We start from the raw sequence: 12242 nt of genomic DNA, 5'->3' as shown, positions 1-12242 counted from the left end.
CCAAATTCAAATCCATTCAGCAAACAGTGGCCAGATAGAGAAAAAATAACATTTGTAATATTAGGAATCTACAGAAAATTAACGATTTTTAAACTATCATCTTTATAAATATTTCAACTTAACTTCGTCGTTGTCACTGAAATAATAAAAATGCTCTTTCCCTGAATTTTCGAATGATTTAAAAATCTTGATGAAACAAATCGTTGAACTGACTGAGTGGAGATCTCCTACAGCATTTAACGCATTGATTAAATATAATATTCTTTACAAGTGTTGAATCACTCAGTGGGTAACAGTAATTCTGTGCTCAAAAAAAGCACAGATGCGAAGCACGACGGGGACGTTTCCAATATGGTAAGTATATTCTCTCTTTTTCAGGTTTCTTTCAGGCACTACAGTTCAATGGCGGCTACACAGGTAAGTTTATTTCTGTTAACTACACTTTATTTCACAGGTTCATCAAATAACTCACTTAACTTTATTAATCTTCTTAACTTTAATTTCAACTAATTTAATCGCACTCAAATTCAATTCTTCACTTCTGTTATTATTCACTGCTTCGTTGTCGATCGATGATGTTGACGGAGTTGTCGTAAAAGAGAATTCAAGTGATGACAATTCGGCCTTTTATACATCACCATGGTTCCTCCATCTTGAAGTTGACCGGATAGACAGAGATGATCCGACAACAACTCTTTCTACAGGACCACCGTCGCTGAACGAAGATGAATGGTGCTATCGCTCGATGAAAGATACACACAATGGGCGCGCAAATACCATTTCGTTTCCCTTATTTTCCGTGTGGTTTTCGCTTTCGAACAACAAGAAATAAAATTCCAACAGAAAATATGAATTAAACTAAAACAGTTGTTTCTATGCCTTGTTAACGAATGAAAAAAAAATTTTCAATTCGATAAAGCATTGATTTTTACTTCACTTATCAAACTTTAATTTTTTTATTTGCAAATAAAATAGTTTGGACACGAATACAATATAATATTCACATAACAATTTGAAAAAAAAATCTGTTTAATTGTTAGGAAAACAATTTTTTTTTAGAAATTTTTTAATTTTATCATATTTATGTATTGAAGTTGAATCAGCATTTCATAAATTAAGTTAAAGAGTTCAGATAAAGAAGTTTGATAAAAAAATATTTGTCATTTTTATCAGTGCTACTCTTTTTACCGAAATTATTCAAAATGCTACGCCCACAAGCTGGGTCCCCTCCCTCCCCCTCGTCACACATCGTCACAAATTCGCGAATGAGAAAATGAGAAAAAAAAATTCTACAAAAATTGATCATTACTACTGTTACTCTGAACTCATCCGTTTCTTGATTGCCGTGTATTGACGTCATTGATTAAAACACAAAAATTACTACTAGAATTTAAAAACCCAGTTGATCCATCATCTGTATGCATATATTTTTGACTTCACTAGCCTTAGTTCGATATACAGAACTCGGAAAGTGTGCATTTACCGTAATCCATTTGATAATAGTTGTGGCAAGCTATATTTATAGCAAAACTAAAACTTCCTGTTTGACACGTAGTGAACCCCCTCAATTCGTAGCAGGCACCTAATAGTAGAAACTGTACAAAACATGTGCCCTGTGTTCACCAAATTGCAATCTCAATTTGAATCTTCAGTAAGGTTTGATTGCACTGAACATTTTAAAGTATCGCCAAAGAAACTCTACTTTCATGGTTTGAGATTTTCGTTCGGAATATTTCAAGGTCATTCACTGCCTGTTCCGATGCAATATAAATCAGATTAAGTAGCATCGGTCCCGACCAGAATCACATTACAAAATTATATTGCAATTCACGTAACATAAGTTTATTAAATTTTGTTATTTTTATTTTGTTATGTATTAGTTCAATTATTCTTAACTTGTTTAATTTTGTTGCACCACATTTATAACGATATTTGTTATGCTTTTGGCATTACAGTTGTAAGTTTGTTGTTAATTTGTTGATGTGCAATAATTTTGTTATTATGTTACATCCTTGAAACACTTTCTGTAATACTATACTATAATTATAATGCAAATCAAAAACAAAACAATCGTGTGAATTTATTCCCGACATACAGTATCGGACATATAAAATGCACCGAAGCCGTTTTCCCATACAAAATGGTCTACTTCAGAGAACTATATCTCCGCCGTTTTTCAACCGATTCTTCTCATATTTTCTTTGACGAACTACAAATTACCTCAATTTTTAATAACTATTGAAAAAAATGTGTAAAAACCTGAGAGAGAGGAGACAGCTGGCTTAGATTGCGAGCTCCGAAAAGTCAAGGGAACCTGTCATCAACTGTCACTGGAAAACCGCACATTCGAAGAGCAGAGCGTGAAAAACCGACAAAATTTATTCAAACTTAAACTGAATGTGATTGAATATTCAGGTTGTTTTTCTGTGCTCTCGCATATAGAATCGTTGATTATTTAAATATTGTCGATTGGACTCAAATTACTATTGAAATTGTTTAATTTTATGATCTTTTTGATAACAAATAGGATATGAAAATGGTTTTGGCCCAGTTTGTGCTCTCCGAACCATTGTCCGCAACCCAAACATGAGAAAAAGAAATCAAAGAAGCCAAAAAACAAGCCAGTTGTCAGTGAGCTGTCTCCTCTCTCTCAGGTAAAAACTATTGGTTCAAAAGTTACAGATAGGTTGAATTTTGACATAAAAAATGCACCAAGACGAAAAGTGATGTATCAGACAAACTATGCGTCGTATCTTTTCGGTGTCTTCAGCGCATTTGGTCCTTATCACTCAATGAACAAATGCGCTGAAGACACCTAGATGCTACGAAGCGTAGTTTTTCTGCTACATCAATTTGTGCCTTGGTGCATTTTTTATGTCAAAATTCAACCTATCTGTAACTCTTGAATCAATAGTTTTCACACAACATTTTCAATTGGTTGGTATAATGTATAATGAGGTAATTTGTAGTTCGTCAAAGAAAAAATGAGAAGAATCGGTTGAAAAACGGCGGAGATATAGCTCTCTGAAGTAGACCATTTTGTATGGGAAAACGGCTTTGGTGCATTTTATATGTCCGATACTGTATAAGAGCGAACAAAATGACGTAATATCCGTTACATCTAACTTGATAATTTAGACCATAAACATTTTCAGTCACATTAGACTCAACTTTACAAGAATGGTACATTTTAGGCGCAAATTATAACAAATTTAAGTCAACTATATGGTCCATTATTAGTTTTTAGGAAGAATGTAGAATTTGTTCCATTTTTGTTTTATTTTGTGCAAATGTTAACATGTTTTATAACAACCGACGATTTAAAAAAATCATATCAGGGGAACGCATTCTGCTATAATTTAGTTTCTATCATCTTCTCGGGTTAACTATCGTACGAGGAGAGACAAGCAAGCGAAATAACGCTGCGGAAAAGCACGGAACGTGATAGTGCTCTGATAGACGCGAAGCGACGTAGACGTCGAGCATCGGAACCGATACCGATCAAGAGGCATTTTCCTTCCTGCTGAAGTAACGCGAGAATGCTCACAGGAATTCTCTGTCTATTTCCACCTCGCTCCTTCAGTATTTTCGCTTGGCACCATTATTGGTTTGGCCCCAGATGCCACTCCCGATTGAGGAAATGGTACGAATTTATATTCATTGATTTGCACTCGATAGCTTTAAAATTTACGACGTGATGGGAATTCTGCTTGCTCGAGGCCATACCTTGTGCTTGTGCCAGCATTGGATGGTGCACACCTAAGGGTTATGCGGCTATGACTGTGTCTTTTTGCACTATTTGCGCTCGTAATGCGGAGAGACCAACGGAGCACGACGGACCAGAGGAAGTGACAAAAAGGTACCAAGGGCTATGTACCCATTTCCATTTATAGTAAGTATGGAATTTTGTCGGTCACATAATTTCATATTTATAAACTTCAGGCTTCCGGTTGTCCTCTGGTGTTGAAAGTGCTTTTCAGCAGACGAAGTTGAGTCTTCATTGGATTTAGTCTAGTAAATTGAACATTGCATAAGTATTGGGCATGTTATAGAACATACCATAGTCTAACACGCTTCGTTGTACAAAATTTGATCTTGCAAATCACAAAAATGTCTGCAATCTGTATGAAAACGAAGAATGATTGTGCCGTCTGTTACCCATGCGTAGCAAGAATGCACATAAAAGGTACAATTAAACACCAATTTTAGAGTCATATACCAAAAATAATACCTTCCGTTATGTCGGATATGACTTGCCTAAAACAATGAATAAAAAATAAAACGCTTCTTTCATGTTTGGATTCTCACACATATCAATGATTTGCATAAATATTCATCCTCACACATTCAGAAACTGGGTTTTCATGTTCCATAGGGGAAACTGGTCTAAAACGTGAGATGAAATATCTTCATGGTTCAACATCACTTTCTTCGCTGCTCAGCTAAAACTTTCAGTTCAGCAAACAAAATTTGATTGCGCGACGAAGCCTTTTTAAGAAGTTCGATCATTGCATTAAACACCGTTCAATGGAAAACTTTGTATTGATTAATACTTTTTTTTTCAAAAAAAAAATGTGAGTTGTTCTTATCTATTTTTTGTAATTATTTTGCATGTCATCCTACTCCTTTCTTTTCTGGCGTTACGTTAAGGGGGCAGGATCCGTCATTGATTTTGGAATTTTCAAAAGCAGTTTTTTCGTTCAAAATCAAGAAAATTTTCAGGAAAATATGTTCACTGTTTTGTATTCTCCAATTGAAACACAGTGAATACATTTTCATCGAATAATGTTCAGTTTTGAAAAGAAAAACTGCTTTTGAAGTTTCGATGATGACGATGATTGCGATAACGGCGCGTTGAGCGTTAACTGTAGTAGATTGCAAAAGAGTTTGGATATTTTTCAACTAACTTTCAAAATTGGAAGATTTCTCCCAATGGTTCCAAAACTCAACTTATAATCTTGTCACATAGACCAAAAGCTCTTTATTTGAAACCTTCAAGCAGACACGTTGTCACGCTGAGATGGCTTCCAATAGATTGGTCAGATGAAGTTACGTATCTAGGGCTCAAGCTAGATACAAGAATAACTTGCAAAAATTACATTGAGGGTATTTAAGCTAAATGTAACAAATATATTAAATGTCAAAACTTATCAAATAGAAAATCAAAAAATTGTCTCAAGAACAATTGTTTGATCTTCAAACAAAATGCTGTACCAATATGAACTAGCTATTGTTTTACTAGAAAGAAAGCTGTGCAGAGGACACAAAATAAAATTTTGAAAATAATTCTGAAGCTTACATCGAATATCCCATTATGAAACAGTGGAACTAATGTTGAATAAATGAAATAATAATTTGAAACAAAAATCGTTTTTTTTTCACGATATAAGCCCCTATACGTTTTGGCAACTATAAATTAGGATGCACACAAAATGAACAAAAACCGGGCTTTTTTCTCCACCCTCCCAGTGTATATGATAGATGTCAATTGGGTACGCTTGATGGATTGTTAACATCACAAAATCAACACAGTGAGATGGAAAACATAAACCAAATGACAAACAAGGATCGATTGCCAGCCTGCTATTGATTGCCATATGCCAATGAAAATTCTGTTTTCGGAAGAGTAAACAGCCTGTATGCAAATATGCTCTCTGACCTTCCGAATGAAATTTGAATAAAAGGGCGGTAGGCAAATACCTACTCTCGAGGAAGATAGTTTATTTTCAGAGCCTGGTATTATTGATTGCTTAGGAGTGTGTGTATGTGTATGGTAAAGCTTTCTTAGATTTTTTTTTTTCGACACAAATAAATCATTTCTTGAATGGCTTTTATAGCGTGTTTTCGGAAGTGAATTGCACACTTTATTTTGTTTTTCGATAAGGTTTCTGAATGCAGAGATCCAACAATGAATAAGATGAACTGTGGTAAGCCATTGTCATTGCGGCCAAGATGTGAAACTTTCTATGGGCCTTCCTTTGCCCAGTGGTTACAGTCCGCGACTACAAAGCGAAGCCGCGGACTTAATTCCCAGGTTACAATTCCCGGTTGGTCCAGGATATTTTCGTAATGGAAATTTCCTTGACTTGCCTGGAGTACGGACAGCTCATGAACCCAAACTTTAGAACGGAAGTGTATCTATTCTTCTTCTTCTTCTTCTTGGCATTGACGTCCCCACTGAAACAGAGCCTGCTTCTCAGCTTACTGTTCTGAGCACTTCCACAGTTATGAACAGAGAGCTTTCTTTGTCCAAGTTGCCATTTTCGCATTCGTATATCATGTGGCAGGTACGGTTATACTCTATGCCCAGGGAAGACAAGGAAATTTCCTTTACGAAAAGATCCTGGTTCAAGCGGGATTCGAACCCATACACCTTTGCTTTGTAGCCGCGGATTTTAACCACTTGGCTAAGGAAGGCCTCAAGTGTATCTATATATTCTGTAAAATATTCATCTAAGCCTATTTTTCCATTTTATGACAAGATTGAAAAAGGATGCGCAATAACTTCATATTGAAATTATTGACCTTTATATTGTATTGAGGTTCTTTGATGTGCCAATTCTCCGTATATCATTTCTTGAAAATAAAATCATCTTTTGTTCTCAGTAAATATTAGAAAATACAATATCTGAAAAATGAAAACCTTAACAGCCTAACTGTTTGGTAAGAGTTTCGGTTTTCCTATCATTTGCATCTAACCAAATCCACAAACTTAGGACTCATTCATAAATTTCATAATGCTAACATTGTCCATTATGGGCACCCTCCCACTCTCTTGTAACGCTTTTGGTATGAATATTCAACAGTATTTTAATGAGCCGTAACACCAACAGGACACCCTCCCACCCATCTAGCGTTATGAAATTTACGAATGAGCCCTTATCAATACTTTTTAATGAATGTTCGAATCCTCTGAGCAGAATCTCAAATAGAGAAACTTAAAAGTAGATGGAGTACCGTGTACCTTTTAATTCCGCTCCTAAATGCTTTGACAGATACGCGTATTTCGACTACCACTTGCAGTCTTCTTCAGTGTCAGTTACTCGTATCCACTGAAGAAATCGTCGCATCTCTTTACCTTAAATACTAACACGCTTAAATAATTAAATATTAAAATGCTTAAAACTTATGCTCAAATCATATTCAGTCCATTCACCCCTTGAGATGCATATCTTTCTTTTATTCCTTCAGAGTATAAACGATATTTAAGAATGATAATGCATAATGGGGCAAAATTATTTAGCTGTTGATATTTTTGTTTACATTCAAAACCAAAGAAGGAATATACATTTCAAATCAAGTAATTCAAACAAATTGATAAAAGCACATTTATTTCGTTTAATCACATACTACACTACCGCTTTTCGAGTATTAAGACAATGCATTGCTTCGACAGTATGTATTGAACCCGCAGCTGCATGAGTGCATCCTATGTAATCCTTCTTTGGTTTTGAATGTAAACAAAAATATCAACAGCTAAATAATTTTGCTCCATTATGCATTATCATTCTTACATATCGTTTATACTCTGAAGGAATACAAGAAAGATATGCATCTCATAAGGTGAGTGGACTGAATATGATTTTAGTATAAGTTTTAAGCATTTTAATATTTAATTATTTAAGCGTGTTAGTATTTAAGGTAGAGAGATGCGACGATTTCTTCAGTGGATACGAGTAACTGACACTGAAGAAGACTGCAAGTGGTAGTCGAAATACGCGTATCTGTCAAAGCATTTAGGAGCGGAATTAAAAGGTACACGGTACTCCATCTACTTTTAAGTTTCCCTTATCAGTAGTTTATAAACAAGGATATTTATCAAGACTATAGGAGTTGTGTTTGATCCTTCGACCTTGACGCTTGCTCCTGCGGAGGTCAGCGATGAGGGCAGGATCAAACATGTCGCGCGTCGGTCGGGTGAGAGTGAAAAAGTGCCGCGGTCGCTTAGTTGTGTTTGATCCTTTGACCTTGACGCTTGCTCCTGCGGAGGCCGGCGATGAGGGCAAGATCAAAATTGTCGCGCATCGGTCGAGTAAAGTGAAAAAGTGCCGCGTTCGATTAGTTCTTTTTGATCTTTCGACGTTGACCTTGCTCCTGGGCAATGCGTCAAGAAAGCCCGAGCAGTCGTCAGTTGTTTTCCCACTCGGGTCACGCGACTTTTTTCTCTGAGTGCTTTTATATAGCCGAGCAAACGAGTGAAGCTGAAAGTGGATTGTTGCTGCTCAAGGATGACGGATCAATTGGTGAGCTCGTTTCATGCTACTATTTCTAATCTATAAAATTTATATGACTGCACCTTTAATCGTTACAACGGTGAGACGTGTGAGACACTGTGTGTGTCGGCATAAACTCTGATTCATAAATTATTTATGTCTAATTTTTTTTCAATTAATTAAAAAAAACTTTGAATGGTTTGACACTACGAGTGTAGACTTGCGAAAAGTTCACTTTATCCAACAAACTTTGAAAGGTTCCGCACGTCAAGTATCGGCATACTTTTTCTCTACATTGATATTGCTCATATCAAATGAAAATATTATATTTACATATAAGCATGATTATATCTCACCAATAATTATTTATCATGGTCTAATCGCTTATCAAAGTGAATCCTGTGACCCAACGATCCTCCCCATTAACAAACATCCCTCCCAGTAACCTCTGTGGAGATGCAGAGGCAAACACGGTCTCCAAATAGCAAAGGTTACACACTAACATTCCTTCCCCCAATCCATCCAGACTGCAAGGACGTGGCCGGCGCCGTCATTGACCATGTATAAATAGAGGCATTGAATCATGCACACTGAAGAAGATTATGGCCAATCCCTGCCGATCTTCTAGTTGATTCTTTGTGCATTTTCACTGACTTCGGTCAATCACGGAATAGCAATCATTGATATGTGCTAAGTCTAAGCTAAGCTAAGGATATTTTCAAGACTATGGGATAGGAATCAAAAAGTAAAAAACAAAAAAAAAAACAAATAAGGCACATACAATTATCGGACTGTTGAAATAACGTGATCAAATATATTACTTGATAAAACTTACCTAAATTGAATGAAATGGCACAAAAAAGCACCACTCGCAAATTAACTACATTTTTACTATACTCCATCGCCTTCAGGAAATCTGCAAAGAAAGAATAAAAATTGAAGAATTAACAACAAATATTAGATCATTCAGATTAGGAGCATTCAATAACTACAGTGCTAATTTTTTTTCCTGACATGGTTTTACGTTTCTTAATTTCACTCCCAGAAATATTTCTCAGGAATTCTGGAATAAAGAGCTGCGATCAAAACTAAATCGTATTTATTTCAACCTCTTTTTGCCAAACTTAAAACATGAGAATGAGCAGATATGACCGTGCAAATCGTAGTTGCTACTCCGTTATTGACCAGAACAATCGAAGTTGCTCAGAGATTTAATGAAAGGGGCTTTGGATAAGCTAACCATTCTCAATGTGCACAAATCGAGAGCTCAACATTTAAATGTCAGTTACGGCACCGGTCACGTTCTTACGGTCACCAAGGAAGGGAAGGAATGTTAGTTAGACAACCATTGTAACTAGAGATCGAATATACCTCTGCAACTCCAAAGTAGTAATGGAAAGGATATTGGGAGTCTCGGAGTAAGAACTTTTCAAATTATTTGAATGCAAAAACTTATAGGCCATTTTCAAAAGTTATTATTGAGTCAAAATGGTCGATTTTTCTATATAAAAAACACTTATTCTAGCATACCAAAATCACATGCAAAATTTAATACAAATCGAAGATTATCGAGCATGATTTTCATATTTGTTTTTCTACTTATTCTGGATGGAATTCGTCTAATGTCATCAGGTGTTACTGCCGTTTAAATAATAGAAAAATAAAGCAAATATTTCATAAAATAATTTAAATTACTCAATAGCTAAAGGAACATATATACTATTATGAAAAATCAATCTAATTATTGGCGTAACGTCCCAACAAGGACGGAGCCTACTTCTCAGGTCAGTTTTCTTATGAACAATTATTAAGCTTTTCTTTAGTGATAGACGATTTTTTTGCATTTGTACAGTGTTACAAATTCGTATAGAGTAAAGTGGGGCAAAAGTTCGAGTGGGGTAAGAGTTTCTTTTTAAGATTTCTAGCTCAATTCAAAACAAATCTTATAAATGTCATGGTGGTTCGAATGCTATTCAAGTAAGGGACTTTCAATCCAAATATCATAAAAATCGATTGAGATTTGGAAAAGTTATGGCTATTTGTTGATTTTCGACGTGAATATTGTAATTTTTGGTCAAACTTTCGTTGCATGGAACCAATTGAAGATAAAATCTTTTTCAAAATTTTATGTAAGGGCGTTTCTAGTCCTATCATAAGGTTGCTTTGAGGTGTATTAGTTTTTGCATAAATGCTTGAAAACAATTTTTGGCCCATAGTGGGGCAAAAGTTCGAATCAGCGGGGCAAAAGTTCGACCCATGTATAAAATCACGGAAAAAAAAATGCAAATTGCCTAAAATCCACATATTATCTTCAAATGTAGTTAAATTTGTCTGATCGTGTGAAAACAGTCACCAAAATTTTACATTTCCACTTAGTTTTGCGAAAAACTGCTATTTTTGAGTATATTACAATTAACCCGGTTTTGGGCATTTTTTTTGATGAAAATTTAGTGTGTATTTTTCGTCAAACATAAGTTTCCGGCTGGTGTAAAGTATGCCTGCCATAAAAGGATCGATATTTTGTGTTTTAGCCAGCGAACTTTTGCTCCACACTAGATTCGAACTCTTGCCCCACCGGTGGGGCAAAAGTTCGAATAAGACAATCAATTTTGAAACAATTATAACTAAAAATGGGTAAATATTTTGACACAAGTTTGTTCAGCAAAATTATAGCCAATATGTTGAAGGTTCACTGTATGGTATTTGTTTTGTTTTAACTGCTATTGTTTCCCTGGAAACTTTGATTATACCACTAAGGTCGAACTTTTGCCCCACCTTACTCTATCGTGTGGCAGGAACGATTATACTATATGCCCAGGGAAGTCAAGGAAATCTCCATTACGAAAAGATCCTGGACCGACCGGGAATCGAACCCAGACACCTTCAGCATGGCTTTTCTTTGTAGCCGCGGACTCGAACCCCTCGGCTAAGGAAGGGCCCCTGGTTGGAAATTAAAAAGTTAATAAATGCCGATATTCATACATGACCATATCAGAGATCTAAAAATAACGTGATTCTTCAATTAGTTTAGATTATGACATTTTAATACATTTTTTTAAAGTTTTAAACGGTTTTAATTTGGTATTAAATAAGTTAACAACACTAATGTATGATAACTCAGACCAGTAATATTTTACAACATCATCTTTTATTAGTTTGTGTGAGGACTAAGATTACCTCTTTTAAAAGTTTAAAAAAAATCGTTTGCTTTTTTTTAGAATTCATATCCGTCTTAAACTTTGAGGAATGTGTACAAGAATGTTAAAATCTAACAGAAATTAAAAATGCACGTTATTCTCAGCTCCTTGTCAAAATTTCATGTCTTTGAGATTAATTTATACAAAACTGCAGGCCTCCAAACAGGACCATTTTTTGTTTAAAAATCGTAAATATTTTTACTTTTTTTCAGAAGGTATATAATGTGGCAAGTACGAAGAAACTTTGAACGAAAAATTAAAATATCACCGGCCAGTGGGATTCAAACCAACAACCCTCAGCTGGTCTTGCTGAATAGCTGCGCTTCACCCCTACGGCTATCTGCACCCCGCAATCAGATCAATAAAAACCATCAAAATGAAACAAATTTTGACGAAGAAGTCAACCAAATAAAATAACTCAGAGACCGATATTAAGGAATCATTGCAATACTAAGTGATGTAACATTCTTAGATTGTGCGATCTTAAAAATATATTCCTGAAATGAATAAAAAAAATAGTACCTAGAGGTCTGTCCATTTCCCATTACGAGAAAGGATTTCGAAGCATACTATCTCAATTGATCATGTTTTCAACAAGTTTAATAACTTTGTGATAGAAGCATTCAAAACGTTATTTGTATTGTAAGCTTAGTTTTGGGTGAACCAGAAGAAATATTCCATTTTTGCAAGTATGAAGGACAAATGTCCAATTTATTTTGCAACCTATTACAGATGACACGCAGGCATCGTTCTTTGGCGGAGATTCTTGTTTATTTGCAAACCCAAAAATCCCTGAGGTAACTCAAGTAAGTAAGATGTGAAAGTATTGTAT

At 35.3% G+C, this 12242-nt stretch overlaps 1 protein-coding gene across 3 annotated transcripts in view; it reads right to left on the bottom strand.

Moving 5' to 3' along the window:
* Positions 1-12242, bottom strand: part of LOC5566814 (zwei Ig domain protein zig-8) — a 193053-nt gene that overhangs the window by 95594 nt on the left and 85217 nt on the right. For all 3 annotated transcript variants that reach the window (XM_021846889.1, XM_021846891.1, XM_021846890.1), the window contains one exon: positions 9049-9129. In XM_021846889.1, coding sequence (XP_021702581.1) covers positions 9049-9115 — 67 coding nt within the window. In that variant the 5' untranslated portion in view covers positions 9116-9129. The remainder of the gene's footprint in view (positions 1-9048; positions 9130-12242) is intronic.

This window comes from Aedes aegypti, chromosome 2, assembly GCF_002204515.2.
Source record: "Aedes aegypti strain LVP_AGWG chromosome 2, AaegL5.0 Primary Assembly, whole genome shotgun sequence".
NCBI classification, from domain to species: Eukaryota; Metazoa; Arthropoda; class Insecta; order Diptera; family Culicidae; genus Aedes; species Aedes aegypti.
Note: the sequence above shows the minus strand (reverse complement) of the source record. Positions and strands in the feature narration are given on the sequence as shown.